Source organism: Pogona vitticeps, chromosome 3 (assembly GCF_051106095.1).
Source record: "Pogona vitticeps strain Pit_001003342236 chromosome 3, PviZW2.1, whole genome shotgun sequence".
In the NCBI taxonomy this organism is placed as follows: domain Eukaryota; kingdom Metazoa; phylum Chordata; class Lepidosauria; order Squamata; family Agamidae; genus Pogona; species Pogona vitticeps.
Window position 1 is genome coordinate 194,343,165 of NC_135785.1, and position 22,112 is coordinate 194,365,276.

A 22,112-nucleotide genomic window follows, 5' to 3' on the forward strand; every position below is an offset into this window, starting at 1 on the left:
AGAGCTAGCGCTGAAGGTTTCTAGGTGTTGCAATCCAAGAACACCTGGGTTACCCCAAGGTTGAGAACCACTACTCTAGAGGAAAACTTAAACAAACAAAAAGAATGCAGTGCATTTGGGATGCATTTTCAGATCAAATGAAAAGTGAGTATGGAGCTACTCAGATTGTGAAAACACCAATTTGTTGTTGACTGATAAGTTAACTGATTCTAGTATCTTCAGTTAACATAAGAAGTGGAGGTCAAATCTAATCATGCCCTATTTACAAGACTCTTCAGATTTTACAGAGACATAATGTTTAAGAACCTATCCGCTACCAAATTACAGTAAATATAATCTTATTTTGCATTGCCATGGCCTACCCCATATCAACAGTAAAATCTCACTGCAAATGTTTAAGTAAAACAGTTACTCAAATTAATAAGACATTCAAGTTTTTTAAATGGTCTGAGAAAACAATCAACTCGTACCGTCTTAGAGAATGAGGGATGGAAATAGGATTTGGTCCTTTAGACCAACCGAAGAGAGAAAACCACTTCTGAACTGCTGTAATTACTTTCTGGAAAAAGGTATATTCCCCTGTGCCTTCTGCTGGAAAAAATGACTGTTCACATTTGCTCCTAATTCGTCCACTGTCACCAAAAGATTCACTTTTCTTTATCCTTTCATTATCAAGTGTCTTTTCCAATTCTGTACAAAAATAACTGGATTTAGTTGTAATTATGGCTCCTTCTAGCAAACAATTAAGCAGCAAAGTATTACCTTCCTTTCACAGACATTTGCTGAAAAGGAAAACAAGCCCTTTGGACATGTCTATACAACCTGAAGAGAAATTTCTTTGGTCTCTATGCCGAACAAATCACTAGCAATCATATCAAATCAAACAAAAGCCATATCTTCATACTCCAGGTTAATACATTACATTTACTAGGAAAAATGGCTGCTTATTCCCCATTCAGTCTTTGGGAAACACCTTCCTTACGTCAAAGAGTGGCAGGAAACAATTTTTAGTGAATCTTACGAGAGCAGTAAAATTCAAATTGGTCTTTGCTCATACTCCCCCAAGAAATTAATACTTATTGTGCAATGTCTTGGAAGAAACATACAAACTTGTCAATCTAGCTCATTCAGTTTTGTTTGTTGTATAAAATGGATTCTGTAACATATCTACCTACCTTTAATTCTTAGGACTTCTAGAAATCTAGATAGAAAAACTATACAACAAACCTCTGAACACAAGAAAATTGAATACCTTCAGATAACCCCTGAAAATTTCAGCTTCCTTAAACAAATATTCCTAGTCATCATACCTGCAACAGAAGTTTCATATGCAGAGTTGGTAATTGTGTCAAAGGTACTGGATGATATTTGTGAACATGATCCAGGAACATAGCATGGACGTTGCAAAGAGTCTGCAGTGTTATAAATTATCTCAGCAGATTCTGTACATTTGATTAAAATAGAAACAGAAGATGTACTGTACATGTTTCACATTACTATCTACAGTGAACGAACACCTCATTTTTATTTTCCCGGCTAACTACTGTCTGTATTTCCAGATAACTAAATACCGATAAACAAATACATCAAACACAGAAAATGAGAATTTTTGGACTATGATTCTTAGAAAATATAAGCAAGCACTGCTAGTAGTAGAGCTGGCTAGAAGATTCTGGAAACAGTAATACAAAAACTCCAACCTTTCATATCTCTAGTTAAAAATCCACATAGATATTCTTCACATAACTGGTGTTAATAGATATCAGTAAAACAAGTTACAAGTTTTGGACATTGGATCACATTAGATGTTATCTCTAGAGGGTAGGGATCTTAAACCAAAAGTCTAAAAATATAGTAAATACAGCTGATATGGTAGACTATAAAAGGGGGGACCTATAAAAGCTGTGTGATGTTGTCATGTTTTATACAGGCCAATGCAACATGCAAACTATTATTGCTAACATTCCCAATAAGTACTTTAATCGACTAATTATTCTTGCCATCAGAAGTATATGATCTAATATCCCTTCCAGACATCATTTATTGCAAAGTTATTCTCTCTTTTTAAAAACTTTATTTCATCTTCTCTTCACCTTCTTACTTGCCTCCTTCACCTACCTATGTCTTAATGCCCCTGGTCATTACTTTTTGGTTTCCAATTATACTGTCGTGTGAAAAAGAAAGTACACTCTCTTTGAATTCTAAGGTTTTACATCTCAGGACACCATAAAAATCATCTGGTCCTTAGCAGGTCTGAAAAATAGGTAAATACAACCACAGATAAACAACAACACATGACATATCACACCATGTCATGATTTATTAAACAAAAATAAAGCCAAAATGGGGAAGCCATGTGAGAAAAACTAAGTATACCTTATGATTCAGTAGCTTGTAGAATCACCTTTACCAGCAATAATTTGAAGTAATTGTTTTCTGTATGACTTTTATCAGTCTCTCACATCATTGTGGAGGAATTTTGGGCCACTCTTCTTCAAAATGTTGCTTCACTTCATAGAGGTTTGCAGGCATTTGTTTATGCACAGCTCTCTTATGGCCCCACCACAGCATTTCAATCAGGTTGAGGCCCAGACTTTGGCTGGGCCATTGCAACACCATGATTCTTTTCTTTTTCAGCCATTCTGTTGTAGATTTGCTCATGTGCTTGGGATCTTTGTCCTGTTGAATGGTGCAGTTTCAGCCAAGCTTTAGATGTCAGACAAATGGCCTCACATTTGACTCTAAAATACTTTGGTATACAGAGGAGTTTATGGTTGACTCCATCACTGCAAGGTACCCAGGTCCTGGGGCTCCAAAACAAGCCAGAATCATCACTCCTCCACCACCGTGCTTGGCAGTTGGTATGAGGTGTATGAGCTGAGATGTTGTGTTTGGTTTTCACCTACAAACACAAGTGAAATTATGTGCATTATGGCCAAACATCTCCAACTTTGATCTTGTCTGTCCAAAGGACATTGTTCCAGAAGTTTTGTGGTTTGTCCAGATGCAACTTGGCAAATTTAAGCCATGCTGCCATGTTCTTTTTAGAGAAAAGAGGCTTTAGCCTGGAAATCCTTCCAAACAAACCATACTCGTTCAGTCTTTTTCTAATTGTACTGTCATGAACTTTAACATTTAACAGGCTGAGGCCTGCAGAGTCTGAGATGTAATTGAGCATTGCACAGTGTGACCTTGGGGTGAATTTGTTTGTATGTCCACTTCTGGGAAGATTAGCAACTGTCTTGAATGTTTTCCACTTGTGAATAATCTTCTTCACTGTAGAATGATGGACTTTAAATTATTTGGAAATGGCCTTCTAACCTTTACCAGATTGATGGGCAGCAACAATTGCTTCTTTACTATGCTGATGTGTTTCCTCCTTAACATTGTGCTAACACATACCTGAATGCTTCAGACCTGCAAACTGTTAAAGATTCAGTTTTTATAGAGGTGGTTGCATTTGCTGATGATCAATTACTCAAGGGTATTTGGTTATCAGCACCTAGCTGCTACTTAGCCTCTTAATTCATAGGGAAGCAGTAAGGGTGTACTTAGTTTTTCGCACATGGCTTCCCTACTTTGGCTTTATTTTTGTAAAATAAATCATGACACACTGTAATATGTCATGTGTTGTTGTTCATCCGAGTTTGTGTTTACCTAATTTTCAACCTGGTAAGGACCAGATGGTTTTTATTATGTCCTGATACATAAAATCATAGAATTCAAAGAGTGTGTGCTTTCTTTTTTCACATGACTGTCTTTTTAGATACATGAAATTTTAACTTCTGCTCCTTCCCAACAACTCAAAGCATAAATTTGTAGTAATCTGAGTTTGGTGGACTGAGACAATCTAAAACCAAATCCCAGTACAAGTTATACATAACAATGAGTGGTGAGCTACCATTTACAATGAAATTACAGCAAACTACAAACAGGCAAAAAATTCCATGCTCACCATTTCTCAGGAAAATTTGTTGGTCAGTTAGGTGGCAAGCCAAGTAGGGGTACACAGTAAGGAGACAATTGTCTGCTGTTGCACACACCTGAAGTGAGAATCTAAAAACGCAATCATTTTAACTGAAATTATAGTTCACTATTTCTTAGACAACAGAGGCATTTTTCAATTAACAGTCTCAGTTTCTTTTGTGTTATGATGTCAAATCTAACTCTGTACATTGTAATGCATACAGCCTAACATCTTGCACATAAATACTTCCCCCTTCAGTATGGCAGAAAGAGAAACGGTGAACATGTAAAGGAAGTCCCCTTTATGTGCTTTGCATATAGAAACGTAACTAAATCAATAATGAAGCTGTAAAACAACAGGGTACTGCAGGTATAGAGTCAAATCAATGTATTACACCTTTGAACTCATTAAAAATAGACATGTCCAAAACAATTGCATCCCCTGCACTTTATGTTTTCTAAGAATATGTACCTTCACAGTCTCTCTCTCTCTCTCTCTCTCTTTCTCTTTGTGTGTGTATCCCCATGCACATGAACACATTCATGCACACATGCATGCACACACGTGCCTTCACAGTCTTTAAACTATGACTAATAAACATTTCTAAATATAGTGGGAATGTGAAAATATATTAAAATTCTGGAAGTGGTCTTCAATGAAATAAATGAAATTATTAAGTTAAATGTAGAAGTTTGCCTTAAGATAACTCTCTTATGAATATTTGATAGAAAGCAATGGAGTTGGGCAATGAAATAATTAATTTCAAATTTCTTAACAGCAGTAAAAGTCAAAATAGCAAGAAACTGGAATTATTGAATTGGTTTTCAATTAAATAAATGGTATGAATAAATATGGAATATAGTTATTAATGATGAATTGCTATATAATATTAAACAAAATAAGGATAAGGTAAATAAAAATGTTTTTATCGATATTTGGGGAAATGTTCTCAACTTTGTGTTGTGTGCCTTTGCAAGAATTAAGGCAGTTTTGGTAGGGGTATGGGGCTCCATCAAGATCGTTGTACAGTGTCACTGAAGCTACCAACATGAATTTGACCAAACTCCGGGAGGCAGTGGAAGACAGGAGAGCCTGGCGTGCTCCGGTCCATGGGGTCACAAAGAGTTGGACACAGCTTAACAACTAAACAACAATAAATGGGGCTCCATAAATGCAGGGAAAATAATTATATCTCCAGATGGTCCCAGTAGAAAGGAGCACATGATGCATTACTGTATTGTTATGTGGTTTTGTGTTATTAAGGTTTTCTTTAGTTATGAACAAACAAACAAGATTTTGCAACTGTGGAAGTGATAGAAAAAACATGTGGAAGGCCACACTACTAACTTCTACTTACTATACTGTATTGTCACAGCTAGAGTAGGCCCATTTGAATCAATGAAACTTATGGATGAGGTGCCTCAGTAAATTCCCCACTGATATAATTAGCAGACTCTAATGCAATGTATTATGCTAAACAACATTTGTCAAACTGATGTCATAGATGTGAGTGTCTACAGAAAAACCTAATTCTTAATGAGTGAAAACAATGGCTTATTCTTATACTCTGAGGAGAGATGAGGTATTTAAACAATGAAACTGTTTATACATTGATACCCACATGAACTTTGGTATGACTGACATAGTTATCTCATCTCACACTGAAATTAATGCAACCAGAGGGAAATATTAGCCCAATGCACACTGTCACATCTAACAGTCCTCTGAAAACTTCCCTCAAGTGTCTAATATTTTACCTTGATACATGTAGCTGCCATGTCTGTTTTTGCAGCCCCTGGTCCAATCAAGTTCCCCTTCTTCGCCCATTCCCCCATCCAAGAACTACTCCCCAGCCAATAAATGGGGGGTAGTAGAACTGAGGCACCTCCTAAACAGGCTATACTGAAAAACGTACCAACTTTTCAAACCAAGAAATGGACTTCTACCCATTTCTAGTTTTATTTTCATTTTTCCCCTCTTGCATTTGTCTGCTATCATTACGGTCCTCAAAGGATCCCAGAAAACTAGGCCACAGATAAGATGGTGGACCACCCTTTGCTTACATCTGTGTTGGACTGTGCCTGACCTAGGTTCCCAACATCTTCAGGAAAGCACAGCTTGTTTGTCTTTGGTCCCATTGCCTCAAAGGAGTGGTAAAGTGAGGGAAAACTCATGGAAAAATGCTAATATCCATTCTCCATTCTTCCAGCTGAATTATATCCTGCGAGTATATTTGCCTGTAAGCCACCAAAATCTTAAGGCCATCACTGATTTCTACAGAATTTGCACAGAGCAGCAGCATGATTTAAATACTACTATTTGCTATTGTCAAATATTAAGATTTGGTATTATCATAATTAAGTTAAATAATTTTCAAATGAAGTATTTTCTGGACATTTTTCCCCTGCTAATTTTTGTCTTTAGCACAACACCAAAAACAAATTTAGCAGATTACCTGTTTTTTTCATCATCAATGAAGAACAGGTTTTTCAAAAAGGATAATGGCTTTGAGGAACTGAAATTAACACAGCAGGTGAATCCAATACTGTTTCCTTCTCTTGATATTTTAATTTCATTGCCATTGGGAAAGTCCACTGTTAAGGGATTACTCTCTTCCTCATCCTCACCATCATTGTCTATCTCAGGGATATCAACTTGTAACGACGATGATCTGCAAAATCAAATCAGTAAAATACATATTCCAAAATGATCAACTTAATAATATATGTTTTCAGATAACTGTTTGTGGGCAGTATTTTTTTTAACTAGTTGTCACCTGAAAAGATATTTTCACAGCTAATACTTTAGCTTTACCAAATACTTTTTATTAGGAATTTATACATAATTTAAACAAGGTGTACATGTTACATATAACCTCATTATTTTCAAAGTTTTCTACTTTTACACTATTCTACTTTGTGAATATTAAAAATTTGCAATAAATCTACTTTACACAGTAGTAACTTCATGCTGATATTGGATATTTCTTTATTGGGACTATTTATACAGCAGCAAGCATTAGCCCTTGTCCCATTTAATAGTTGTATCTTTAGCACAACACCAAAAACAGCATTTAGCTTTTAGCCATGTTATTGGTCCAAACATGCTCAATGAATGGCACAACCACATACCATAACATAAAACTTCCTTTCAGCTTCAAAACATGTTTGCCATGCGGCAAACAGAATGGTTATTCAAAAAACGCAAGTTAAAATTTCCTTTTAAAAATCTGCAGAACTAGTTCAATGGTTTCTTGACGTCTTTATTACAAAAAATATAAGGAATAGTGTAACTGGCAAAAAGCTATAAAATCATTGATGGATACACTTCGGTTATTATGGGCACTGCCTCTATACGAACTTCTATAACCTCAATCTAAGTTCAGGCTTTTGCAGCCAAAACAGCATCATAGGCAATGCAACGAGGTTCTGTCATTCAGTTGAGTGCTACTGGCACTGAAAAGGCTTAAAATCCTCCTTATGAAAGCGAACTGTAGGTTCAATGCTGTGTCCAGATAAAAGACAATAGATCAAGACGTGTGCTAAGGGACCTAGAAGATCAACTCTTTTCTGCTCACCCATTTCCAATCTTGCTTCTAGAGCAGTACTGCCCTCTAGATCTTTTATGCATTGTTAACTCCCATTAACCCACATACTGTAATAACTAAGACTCGTAATAGTTGTAAGCAAAAACCTCTGGAGAACCACAGTTAATCACCATTGACATATTGAGCAAAATCCTGTTGCTTAGCAAAGTAAATCACATTACAGTTGGTCTATTGACTCAATGACAATTTTGTGAGTCAGCTCCTCTGCGGGTTCCATTGATTCAAATGGGCTTACCCTAACTGCGACTTACTTTACCATAGTAAGTCATAGTTAAAGCACACCCATGGCATTCTTGGAGGAGTTGACATACTAAATCCCAAATCCTCCAATCGGCCTACTTTAGTGTGATTTTTTACTATGCTAAGCAACAGGATTTTCGCCAGAGCGTCAGAGATAAGCCATGCAAAAGTGCACCTGGGGTTGGCGTTAAATAGTACAGGACAGGTATTAATGCAAGGATTAGTGTCCGGTCTATGTGCTACAGCACCTCAAATGATTTATTTATGCCTGAGTAGATCCTCTGCAACCATGACCTTAGTATTAACTATAAATACATACTAGGTATTTCAATGTTTAAAAATAAACTCAGGTTTCCAGACAGTGATTATCAGAAAACTGAAGAAATTGTATTTTTTTTAATATAGACAACCCAGCATAGATAACAGGTGGCCTGTGGACAATATGTGGGTTCCCAGGGACTAAATGTACTCCTAGCATTCCTGAGGCCCCATTGCATTCCCCACTCCCCTTCTGATTTTTTAGTTTTTGAAAAAAATGTTGGTACAAAAAAATCTGGGGGGTCACCTCCTCCTGTTTTGAGCCTCCCCTGAAACCTTGGTGCTCCTATGTTTCTCCAAAGCATTCATGCATTTACATAGAGAGAGCGCACTATAGACGTATATACATATGTGCACACAAAGAATACAATGTTTTTTTTTCCTTTTTGGTTAACAGCTGCCCCTTCCCCCCAATTTTTGTAAGAAAAACATTTTTAGTGTGGGGGTTGCAGGAGTGGCTTTTCAAGGATCAGGGATGGCTATGTCATGCCCTTTGATCTCTCATGCCCCTTATGGTACATGATCTCTCAGTAACCCATTATGGTACAACTTCTGTAATTTTGGCAATTGCTCTTTTTTTAAAATTATCAGCAGCAAAAATTAATATTTTTGAAAGAGTATAGAGGAAATAATATCTTCTGCCAAAAACATTATTTGCTGAAATATAAATGCTAATTCGGGAGAAGGATTTACCTTAAGTAATCATGGGGGATTATACAGACATTCGCTCCTGTTTTCACATTGAGAGGAACAGGAGTCAGTATCAATAGCTGTGGTTCAAAGGTGATCTTGGGTGACTTCAGAGCCCCAGATAAACTCACTGTTCTGTAAACAGACTTCTCATTGTTCAGAAACACAGGCACTTGAGCTGTGTATTCCCCAGGCCAACCTGGAGAAAAATGTTATTAAAATGTTATATTATATGTATTGCCACCAGTGAAGTATTTGTTTTTAGGTCAGTGACTAGATTGGATACTTCAAAATGAAACCTACAAATTTCTTTTGAAAACTACGCTAAAGAATGAGAACTGGCTTTCAGAACTGTTAGTATTTCTGACTAGAGACTTTTCTACAAAATTATTTGACAGCAAATTACAGATGGTTAAAAATTCGCTAACTCATACAGTCCTCCGGAGCAAAATTCAGTAACCAAGTCATGTGTAACATTACAAATCCACAGCACGAATTACGTCCCAAATATTTTCTCTTAGTCTTCTGTTAGAGACCTTGGCGCTGTGGGCTACATATATGACTATGCTTTAACTCAACAGCTATCAGTAGGCCTTGTGACAGAGTCATCATCAGTCAATAGCAAACCAAAGCTTTGCCAACATAACTAGATCTGCTGTCACAATTACCGTCCTGGCTGAGATCAGCTAGCAGAGAGTTTAAAAGGGTGTATGTGTGAAGGAGAAATAGCGTGGGGAACAAGCTGAATTTCACAATATCCAAACCCTATTCAACCCAGACTGACACAAAGCCTATGATGGCAGAAAGTCTGGGTCAGCGTAGTCCTAAGTAATTTCCAGCATCTCTAGGGCGTAGAGTTTAGATTCAGCACAACCTCCACTAGTTTAGTGTATACTCAGGCAGCCCCCAGCCATTTTAGCTAGCTAGTGCACCATAAGGGTGGCAACAATATGAACCCATGATGCTGCATAAATTAGACTAAAATACAAATGCAAAAATTGGAACTTTACAGCCCGGTTTATAAATTTAAAAGTTGCGCCATAAGTGGCGACCTCCAGGAGGGTTATACTTCGCTTATTTAGAAAAGGTATGTGATTTAAGGCACTCTTTATTTTGTGAAGCCATTTTTGTGCATATAGTTTAAGCCACAAGTTTTAAAATGTTAACTTACTTGATTTACCAACAATTATCTTATTTTCAACAAATCATTAATACAGTTTACAAAATTTGTCTTCATATGTAGGTCATATATTACAACAAAATTATTATCATTAATGATCACTTATATTTGACATAAACCAGAACGATTTTGGTGACTTATGCATCAGTAGATTAGATTGTGCAATGCACACAAATACATCCCCAACTGTACAAGAGAAGCACACCTAGTAATATGACCAGAACCTCATAGGTTAGCAGCAATGCATACATTGAGTTATGAAACAAAGCATGCACATGTAAACCACCAACAGGATTTTGTCACAGACTTGTACATAGTCCCTGTGTTTTGTGAAAATTGCTTCAATGAAGTTAAGCAAGAAGGTTTTATAAAAGGTGATCCCCTTTCCAATTTAACACAACATATTATCAGCATTCATTAATTCATTTCATTTTTAGAACTTTAGATGGTGTATTGATATTTACACATAAATTGCAAAATAGGAAACAATGAGAAAACAGGGTATAATATTTATCAGCAGGTAGGCTAGTAAAAGAATTGGTATTATTTTACAGCAATCTAATGTACGATTTTATAGTTCACTTCTTTACACTGCTTTGACAGAATACCGTCGGCTCCTAGTCACTGTGCCTCCTCCAATTCTTCCTGATATGCTACCTTGCAGTTTTATCTTCCATTCTATTCCTAGCACTTTTCATTATTGACCTTTCCAAGTTAAAGTAATAGAAAATGTTAAAAGGAAGCAGGGAACATATTAAGACCCTCTTTCACTTTGAAATAACTTTATCAAACATTCTACAGACACATGATAAGCAAGGTTTCAGAAGTTTGGAAAGAAACTGTAGCAACAACCATACCTCTACAAAATTGCATTTACCTGCATCCATATCACAAACTTAGTATGAGTAGACCCATAAAATCTTTCATTGCATTATGCTATATTAAATGCAGTCTGTGAGACTGTCCTGCTCCCAGGCAGCTGGTCGACAGGCCAAGTCTTTGCAAGGTGGGACACATATAGCAATAGGCAGAGGTCTAACAAGCACAGTATTAGTAATCAGTAAAGGTAAACCATATTTATTTATTTATTTATTTATTTATTGGACTTATATACCGCCCCATAGCGCTACAAGCACTCTCCAGGCGGTTTACAATTTTCTAATTATACAGGCTACACATTGCCCCCCCAGCAAGCTGGGTACTCATTTTACCGACCTCGGAAGGATGGAAGGCTGAGTCAACCTTGAGCCGGCTACCTGGGATTTGAACCCCAGGTCGTGAGCACAGTTTTTTTTTTTTTTAGCTGCAGTACAGCGTTTTAACCACTGCGCCACAAGATCTCAAGCAAAATAGTCAGCACACTAAACAGGGAAAGTCCAAGAAGCATAGACAAGCTAATCCAAATGTCACACTCAACAAGCAGTCAGCAATAAGGATTAGGGCAAACAGAATGCACTATTAGAAAGCAGAAAATACATTGCCTTCAGCAATCTTCCAGTCTCAAGCTGAAGTTTATACACCTGAGATACTGGATCCCACCCAAAGCTTAGCTTGCAGGCATTTGGCCCACTAGTCTCCTTAAGAGGAACAGTTCTAAGTCAAGAAGACCCTTTCTTCTCAGGAATCATTTTCCTCTAGTGTATCCTCCTGCATACGCTAGATGTAGACCCTCTAGAAGGTCTATGGGAATAAAATGGTCTTGCCCAACACTTAAAAGGTACCAGAATAGGTGTGAGAGTGTAGGTAAAGTAAGTTTTGAAAAAACACAACCAACAAACAGTATGCAAGCCACCACAAAAACACAACGAATGTTATAGTCAGCAAAGGACAGAAGGGATGCCCTAACCACTGCAGGAGTATACTGGATGAGAGACACTGCAGACTAAAACAACCAGAAAAATCTGCAGTAGCTGAACATGCCCTAAAACAAGCTGGACATGAAATTTTATTTCAAAATACTGGACAACACCAGCAATCATTACGTCAGACTGCACAAGGAAGCCATTGAAATCCACAAGCACCAGCAGAACTTCAACAAAAAAGAGGAAAGTTTGAAACTCAACAAAACTTGGCTCCCAGCTCTGAAAAATACAGTGTGCAAAAGGTCAATGAACTCTATCCACCCACAAGGACCGTGGATCACTACACACAAAAGGGCAGCTAAAAACACCCATCAATCACAGTGACAGATAATCTCTCCTCCTTATCACAACAATATACCCACAATAAGACACACTAATCACCCAGCTCTTGAAAAGGACAAAAGCCTATCTCACAGCCATAAATACTCTACTCCAAAGCAAACTACACCGGAGCACAGAGTGCTGTCCTCTGAAGATGCCGGCCACAGAGACTGGTGAAACTTTAGGAAGAACAACCTTCAGAACATAGCCAAAGAGCCCGAAAAACCCACAACAACCATTAGATCCCGGCCATGAAAGCCTTCGCGAATAAAAAGTAAGTCATTGTCAAGCAACATCAATGAATTTCATAATACGTAATAAAGTTTCTCTTCCTGTTCCAGGATCTGCATTGCCCAGCTTTTCTTGAAGTAAAGAAATTTTGAAAGTAATAGAAAAGAGGGAAGATTATAAGGAAGAGGCCGAGAAAAGAGAAAGGTCTCTCTTCTTGAAGGAAAATGACAACTTGCTATAGAACAGGTGAATGTCATTATTTTTTCACATGGAAATCTCTAAATGCTGGAAGTACCTGAATAGTGTCTCAGTTAGGTCTTGGTTGGCCCATGTTTGGTGTTTCTTACTTTCTGAGAATCTTATCTCAAAGCTCAGTGTGCTGATGTGAAAGAGAGAACATCAGTGTGCCGTCCTCCGTAGAACCCTGAGGAGAACCGTGGCAGTGTGGAGGGAGTGTTGGTGGAGACAGAGCAGGAGAGGGAGGAGTGGAAAGGGTCGCTGGAGGTTTGTTTAGCTGATGAGAAGGGGGAGGAGTTGGACCTAATCATCTGGGGGAAGGATATAAAAGGAGAGGAAAGCGCGTGAAGTTGTAGAATCCTAACGGGCGGTGAACAACCAGAAAGGAAAGATCAGGCTGTACAGACTGAGCTGGGCTATGGGCAAGAGAACTTTGTAAAGTTAATGAAGGACTTTCCCAACCTTCGGACTGGGGGAGGCTTGCTGCCAGACCCGAAGGACCCATACGCAAGAGGAGAGGACCTAGAGTCAGTAGAATGGACTGTGGTGGTGCATCCACGCAATCAGCGTGGGGGGAGGAGGGTGATCCATCCCAGTCCCTCTTTACTCCAACAACCATGCGAAGGGGACTGGGTGAGACACCCTTGCTGTGGGACAGTTTGCACTGAACAGGAGCGGTTTGGACCGGCCCCACTGTGAGAAGTGATTTGTTGACACCGGATATAAAGGTCCAAAGTTACAGAGTTCTTCCAGAGTTGAGTTTATTAGATCCTTTTGAGACTGTTGAACTGAATATGTTGAATAAAAGAGACTATGTTAAGAATACCAAACAGCCTCCAACTCTCCTTCCCGTGCAATTTTCGGGGTCACCTCCAGCAGAAGACGAACCCAATTACAGCTGAGTAAAACCAAGAGATACATTTTAGCATCATGGTTCTCTTTTATAGAATTTATAGTTACAGCAAGAACTCCAATGGCCTCATTTCTCCCCAACTTAAACTCTGGAAGGGGATTCTGTTTAACTTGAAAGTTAGGAATATTTCTTTTAACATATTTGTGACTGATTTCATTAGCTTTCCTTAACTGTCCTCATCTTCCCACCCATATTACTATTTTTTGAAATTTGAACAAGCACAATTGTCCCTTTTTGAAAACTGTTAGTGAAAACTTTATTGGATTTTTTTATTAATAAGTTTTTTTTAAAATTGATATGAATTGCAATGAAATTTGCTATTGTATCCATATATTCTGCAACTAATGCACATTACCAATTGTGTCTTCTTTATCGAACCTCATCCAGCACCCTTCCTCAATAAAGCCAACTTTTCCAAAAGGAACAATTTCAATACAGCCCATTTTTAAAGCTTTGCTTAGTCCATTTCAGTAAAGATATATTATTTCTTTCCAGCAGATGGTTTGGATTTTTATTAATAATAATTCCTAAATTATTAGGAATTAGAGAGTTTCCATAACTTCTGGTGCAAGTCAAGAAGACTATGCAAACAAAAATATTAGATTTGGAATGGCTGATGCAGAACGCAATGTGTAGAGAAAGAATAAATAGTTGTTTTAAGATGGTCATTGTTGCCTTGGAGTTCTTCAAAAAAAGAGAGACCACATTGTTTGAATACAAATTAAAAATATGCATTTTTACCATTAACAGTTACCCATTCTGTTTCAGAATCAGGGTGAATTTGGTCTCAGGTGGCTTTATGGCATGGCTCCCCAGCTAAGACAAACGGATCATGACTCTAGTTCATTAGTAAGATGTACACAGTGTACTTTTCTGAAGTCAAATTCACTGACATATGTTTGTTCATACATAATGGACCTAAAATATTTATATTTCTGTACCAAACTGTGTGACATTAGAAATGGATAAGAAACTATTCTGTGTTTATTTCAGTCAGACTAGCAAACATTCTCAATTTTCATCTAATAAGAAACAAATTAGTTTTGCCTCACATGGAAGACTCTGCAAAATATTTTAAAGCTCAAGCACACAAAATTAGTTCTAAACACATGGTCTACAGCAAACTAAAATACTTACATGGACAGAAGCATATAGTAATAACTGTATATTGGCCAGGATAGAGAATTCCAGTATGCAGACTAAATTTGAAGATACCATCCTCTACTGCTTTGCCTGCAGCATCAAGATCAAGCCTCCAATTTACCTGTTTCTTTGAAATATTGTTCAGATGCAACTTCTGTTAAATAATTTGAAAAAAGTAGAGAAAGCCAGGTATACTGTCAGTATCATTACTGTAGTCCATCTCCGGTCAAAAATAATCTTACCATTTTAATTTGCTTTTCATATACATCCATAAATTGTGCAACACTGTAGTACAAATAAACATAACTGTAAGAAGATGGACTTAATAACCAACATTAGAGATACATGTATTCAAAGTTTCATCCACAAAGTCAAGCATATTCTATACATTCTTTATATACTGTATGTGTATATAACATATTCTAGAGGAAGGCCATTTGTTCCAGCCACTCTGATTAATAATAAAAGCAGCCATTCAACATGATGAAGAAAGTCACAGATTCCCCACACTTGTTGAAAATAATAACAGGCAATATTGTTACAGTAAGGTTTTAAGACTATTTAATATTACTAGCAAATACATGCTAGATGCTTTTGCAGTTGTCTTGAGCAGACTCCAAATAGATTTACTGTGATCAGTAATCAATTCACTTATATACCACCATGGTTGATGTGCAAAGTCTAAATAGTAACACCCAGAAAACCTTTTAATTAAGTACTAAGAACTACTGCTTGGTGGACATCACTTTGCAAACCTGGGTATCTAATATTGATATAGGATGTGAGAGTCAGGACCAAGGTTTTAGAAACCCAAATGAAAAACATACCATCTATCCTGCATCTTACACAAATATTCCTATGTGAATTTACTTATTTTCATCAAGCTGTCTATGGCTAGCTAACGATGGAGATAGAAGCCTGCTACAAAACTGTTCTGGAGGAGGCAAAAGTATTGTTTTTTTTAAAAAATGTTACATTGCATTATCATCTCTTCAACACAAAATAAATACACCATTTTAAAGTATAATCTGCTAGGGTTAATTACAAAAGTTTCTCCAGCTGAATTTTACCCCAGATTTTAGAGTTCTGCATTACCTTATTTTTTTTTAACTGAGGCAACACTGGCATTAGCAGAATTCACCTTAACAAAACTAAAAGGGGGAAAGGAGGAAGAGGGAGAAAAGGGTAAAACATTGTGGGACTTTAAAGACTAACAAAATTATTTTGGTGTGAGCTTTTGTAGATAAAAATGTGCTTCTTCAGGGACAGGGGGTGTTCATACTAGCCGCCTAGAGTGGTCCTGAGTTGGCTAGATAGGCAGGATATAAATAAAATAAATAATAATAATAATACTGCATCCTGTATATTTACACTATCCCCTTGAAGGGTCATGACTAGGGGAGGATACAGACAATAGATAAAGTCACAAAGTATTGTTGACATATGAATTACACTAGCAAGATTGCAATTGTTTAAAGCCACAGGGTTTATCTGTCGTTTATACTGTATGCCAAGCAGATTGTAACACATATGTTAAAAGTTCTTTCTGAAAGAGAAATTAAGAGTATATCAAGCATGACAATGTTACAAAAAACTGGATTATAACTATATGTTGCATGCTAAGAAACCTTGATTGTTATTTAAGCCCTTATAGATATATCAACATTTCTTTATATAGCTAATTTCTTATATCTCCCTGTAATTCCTTTTTCTTATAAGAGCCACTTTGAAGTCTATAACAGAACATGTTCCCTCTCTATCCATAGCTTCTGTTATGAGATTGAAAGCTTTTGATTCCACTTTAGAATAGCCACAATTTAATGTTACACCTATCACCATTTAATGTTACCACCACCCCCAAAATGTACATAATTTTAATTATGGCTAGACATGGGATACTCATGTTTGTCTCCCAGGGAAATGAAGACAAATGGCCCAGGCGACTGTGGTGCCTGGGTCATTTGGACCCTCTCCCCAGAACCAGCCAGTCCACATACCACTCACTATGCAGCATGAGTGGCCATCCTCACTGGTGATGAGCCAATCTCAGAAGTAACCTAGAAAACACTTCCGCACCTCCCTGCACAGTAAGCCACTCAGCAGCTGAGTGGTGAGCCTTGTCATCCCACCCCCTCACCAGAATGGTCAGCTGTGCAAGGAGGCAGGGAAGCGCCAGCTGGCTTATTTCCATGATTAGTGTGTTGAAAATTATGACAGCTATGAGCACCACATGGCAAGCAGTAAGTGGACCAGCTGTTTCTATAGGGGAGGATCCAAATGGCCAAGGCACCTGCAGTGCTGATTTTCGTATTTGTCTCCCCTGGGAGACAAATACAAATATCTAATGTCTAATTATGGCTAATTGAAAACTTAACTTCATAAACAATAGTTAAGATGACAAAACACAATCACTAAGAAAGAGAAGGTACTTGTAGCTGTTCTGAAAGAGAGGCAAAAAAACTGTATGTGGCAGAGGTCTGCACTGGCTTATTCATAATTCATCATTATGTCTGAAAGATACATCCAATCGCTTTTCTTCCAATACTTTTCTTCATCCTCTATTTTCTACCCTTTCCTCTGTCTATTTGGATGGTAAAACTATAAGTAAGGGTTTACTATTATTCTATTACATACTGTATGTTCAGAAATTGTATTCTTACACTGCTCATGCAGAAAGGAAATGTAAAATAAATTATAGAATTAAAAGGATTATGTTCAGCAAGCTGTGTGAAGGCACATGCAGAAAATCTGTTCTCACTATTGTGAAAGTCTCCTTTCTTGCCTGAAGTGTACCAGAGTGGAGCACAAAACATAATTGGACCACAGAATAATAGTGAAGAAGAACTGAAGAAATGTACTCATTTCTGTAATAGACCTACCTTTATGTTATTGCTGTCACTTATAACACCCAAGTTGATGGTTCTCATACTATACTGAAATACCAGCTCTAAAGGAGAAACCTGCAGTGGCGGCTGTAATACTGTTGATTGAAACAGACAGACAGATATATGTATATTGAGCCTCACAACAAGTTTCTACAAGTATTTGTTGTTGTTAAAATCTATTCTGAGTCGATACATTCCTAAAACTGAAATGCATTCACTTTAATAAATGAATGAATAATGTTTCAGCATAACATTAACAGCCTGTTAATACAGTTTCATTCAATTTAAAATGACTGCTTAATAAGATTTTGGCTCAGTTTCAATATCACAAAACTATTCCTTAGAAACAAAGTTTTGAAGGTTTGGGTGGATTATGTCTCCTGCTCCCCATCATAAATGGCTGCCATCTTCACTTCCTTTTTTCCCCAACCATAACTGTCCACAGAATCTCATTCAAGAAACTGTGATTAGAACCTTGCTTCCAAGTCAGAATTTGAAACCATAACTTGAAGCAAACATGCAAACCATGGGCTGGAAACATTCTTAACAACAGCTTACTAATTGAAGTATAAAAGGAGACTGTAGTTAAAGAAAAGCAGAAATAAAGCTTGCATGATCTTGGCCTGCAACCTGCTCACAGCCATGTTCCTTGGCTTGAAATCATCATTTGGAAGACTGGGGTGAAGATTGTCAAAAGAAAATCTATCTATGTTGTATGTTTAACTCAAATTTTATATCCAGAGTTGCAAGAAGAAATAATATTCAATAATATTCAATAATAAATATGCCAGATAACTTTTGTATCCTTCTAAAGTAACTCAAGATGAATCAGAATTCTCCATTTCTTTCAAGTAACTTGATGAAAAAATACTGGGTTCATCAAGGATAAGCTTTCATGTTACAACTAAGTAAATCAAACTGAACTGAAGTAGATTTAAATCAATCTATATGAATTTTATGAGCAGTGATTTTTGCTAATGTTGGATACTTTGAGATTATTTCCTACAAAACCACTGAATTGCACAGACCTATTATGAAGCACTTTATTATTGTAAAGATTTTTACAAAAAAGTATACTGGCTGTTCTCATTCCTCAAAATTCAGATAAAGAAATTATAGTATTACGTTTCATTAGCAGAATAATTGCTGCATTAAAATGAAGGAATTAAAGTATTAAATGCATGCAAAAATTTAGATAAAATTGATTAAGGCCATAATTCTATGCACACACAGAAAGGAATTAATCCCATGTTGAACTCACCAGGAGGTCTTTCTGCAAAAAAAAAAAAAAAAATGCATAGAATCAAACTGCCTACCTAATCTTGGCAATCATCAAGATTAGAAAGTGTTCTGAGAACAGGTTTTGCTGAACATAAAACTATTAATAAAAAACCCTAACACAGCACACATTGCTGAGACAACAGACCACAACCAATGCTATACGGGCAGACTACCACAGTGGTAAGGGAATGCTCCTTTTCTTTCCATGCACCCTCACAATCTTCCAGATCTGCACCAGAGTCAACTCCAAACCTCCGGAACAGACTGGCAGCATGAGGTATGCAGGGGACTCAGTTCTGGCAACTGTGTGAAATAAAAAAGACAGAATGGGCCAATATTAACAGAAAAGGAAAGGACAGTAAAATAACTGCAAGACAGCCTCTGCTCACTTAATGAAAGTTATACAGATCTGATCTCCTTTCCAAGAAAGTGACTGGATTTCTGGACAAAGCAAGGACAGACAAAAATCGTTGTCCTTGAAAGGCAAAGACCTTTCTCCTCAGGAAAGCTTTCCATGAGTGACTCAGCTGCCAGAGTGAGGTTTTTAAATAGATTGTTGTGCCTTCCTGCTTTGATGTGGTTTTGATGTTGCTTTTGTTAAACATTTTTGAGTGTAATATTTACTTGATCCTTTTTAGTATCTGTATACTTACAGTTCTTAACTTTAAATATTGTCTTTTAATGCTCTAAGCTGCCCTGGGTCCTTTTTAAGGAGAAAGGCGGGGCAAAAGTACTTAAGATAAAATAAACAAAGAAAAATGCAGTATCCCGGATGTTGCTGGATTACAGTTCCCAACAGTACACACATGGGGATGATGGAAGCTGCAACCTAACAACATCTGAAGTACCACTTTTTGCCAACCCCTAGGATAAAGGATGCAGTAAACCTGCTCTACTTGGATTTTGTTAAGGCTTTTAAAGCCATACTGCACTATTAGCAATCAACTCAGAAAATACTGGAATTAATGCAGGCTTTGTACAGTGCGTAAGAAATTGAGTGAAGATGGAAATGATTTTAAAAAAAAGATGGACGTTTAAAGAAAGATGTCTAGAGGTCAGTTTTGACCCTCATACTAGCTAGTGCATACTATTCAAAAGTATGTGAAACCTGTAGAGAGGGGAAGGGAAGATTTACATCATAAAGACCTCTTGGGGTGCAGTGGATCTCTGCATGCTATGAGCACAGCATGGCAGAGATTATCTCATCAATAGCTTGGCTTGGATCCTATCTTTTATAACAGGAGTTCCATTCACAAAATGTAGCTCTTTCATTTCCATTTCAGCACCCTGTACTCCTTGAACCATCATTCCTGAAGTTGGAGAGGGAGTCAAAACAGGCTGAGATGTATTGCAGGAGGTGAAGAAGGAGGGAGGAAGCAAGGGCATATCCCCCTTGAGCAAGCAGAAGACCCTGCTGATGTTGCAAAAGCGTCTCTGGAGTTAATTCTCACACAGAAGGTAGTAAAATATATCTCCCTGTGTTTCGTAGCATATGAGGGGTTGCATTATGGTATAAAAATACTTAATAAGAAATGTGCAAGACATAAAATATACATTTTAGAGGGTTATACAAAACTTTTGACAGTGAGCTCATGCCGTGTTTTACACTAGGGCTTGCACAAGATGAAGCATTTATTCTGGATTTAACCAAGTCAGAAGCAGTACACAGAAGGCCATTGTTTGCAAACACATTACATAAGTTGTTTCTAACAACATTCAGGGATAATCATTTATTTACGTGGAAGAAAATAGTCATTAGTGTAGGCAGAGGTTTGTCCCTCTTTTGGTAAACCCAGCTATTAATAACCCTGTTTCCCTAAGACCTAACCTGAAAATAAGCCCTAATATGATTTTTCGGTATGCTCATAAGCCCTACCCCAAAAATAAGCCCCAGTTAAGTGAAACCCCACCCTCCACTATTGTGCAGCCACTAGAAGAAGGTGACATGACTGTATTGGAATAAATGTAATAATTGTACATGAAAAAATATAAAACATCCCCTGAAAATAATCCCCAGTACATTTTTGGGAGCAAAAAATGCACCCTCACTGGGTACTTTTAAGAACCAACTAAAAACGTGGATGTATAGGAAGGCCTTCCCTTCCAGTTAATTCCTGTCCTCTTTCCTTTTTTTCTCTCTTTATTTGATTTATTTTGTATTTTTCCCATTGCAAAATCATTTAATTAATTAATTGTTATAAATTTTTCCTGAACTTGTTATGTTTTATGTTGTAAGCCGCCTAGAGTGGTCGAAATGACTAGATAGGTGGGGTATAAATACAATTTAATAATAATAATAATAATAATAATAATAATAATAATAATAATAATAATAATAATAATAATAATAATAATAATAATAATAATAATAATAATAATAATGTAAGACCCTGTCTTATTTTTGGGGAAACACACTATTCAAAGCCTGCTAGTACCTGAAGGGCCCCAGATTTTCATGTCTCTGTACAGCTCACATTCTGGATTCTGTTTGTTAGTCACTAGACTGTGCCAGTACATTTCATACAATTTTTAAAAGAAAAATATATATTATTGCTGCTGGAGGAAAAAACTAGTTGGATAATAAAATCTGTGTAGCAGAGGACACTCTCAGTGTAAAGAAGGTTTGGGTTCTTATCATAATGGGATGACACTGCAAATTTCAAAAATACCAGAGAATGCAGTAGTGATAAATTTACATATCAATGAGAGAAAAAACGTCAAAGGTGGAAAAAGAAATTGCAGGTGCTAATTGATCACGAAAAGCCTGAGGAAAAAACATATTTCTGACCTATTGGGTGACTTGGTCCTGAACAGGAAATGTAGTCCCACTACATTTCCAAAAGAGCCTCTCATGATAGAGAGAGAAAACACTAGAACTGCAAGGAGGAACAAACGTATATTTACATATTCAGCTCTTCATGATTATAACAATAATAATGTTATTATTTTTAATTCATCCCACAAAGTTCATTAGATAACAAAATGAGAGGAGCAGATATTTTTAAAATGGCAATGTAAAAATTCCCAGACAACATGAAACAAATAAAGTTGAAAGGGACCACGCTATTTCAAAATGGAAGTACAAGATACCATTGTTGTTGTTGCTCTCAACTTCCCACAGCACACAATAGAGAACACACTGGTTCTCACTGGATTCTCATTCTGAACACGCAAAAATAGATGGAGGCAGATGCTTCTTTGTTTGTAGAACTGGCTGCCTAAATTGCAACCATAAAA

The 22,112-nt window shown here is 37.0% G+C and overlaps 1 protein-coding gene across 1 annotated transcript in view; it reads right to left on the minus strand.

Moving 5' to 3' along the window:
- CFAP47 (cilia and flagella associated protein 47) overlaps window positions 1–22,112 on the minus strand; it is a 326,940-nt gene that overhangs the window by 255,742 nt on the left and 49,086 nt on the right. The window contains exons 23-29 of the mRNA XM_072994251.2: window positions 17,589–17,689; window positions 14,704–14,863; window positions 8,826–9,021; window positions 6,423–6,638; window positions 3,956–4,056; window positions 1,311–1,442; window positions 471–690 (exon numbers count right to left, since the gene is read on the minus strand). Of these exons, the coding sequence (XP_072850352.2) occupies window positions 471–690; window positions 1,311–1,442; window positions 3,956–4,056; window positions 6,423–6,638; window positions 8,826–9,021; window positions 14,704–14,863; window positions 17,589–17,689 (1,126 nt within the window). The remainder of the gene's footprint in view (window positions 1–470; window positions 691–1,310; window positions 1,443–3,955; window positions 4,057–6,422; window positions 6,639–8,825; window positions 9,022–14,703; window positions 14,864–17,588; window positions 17,690–22,112) is intronic.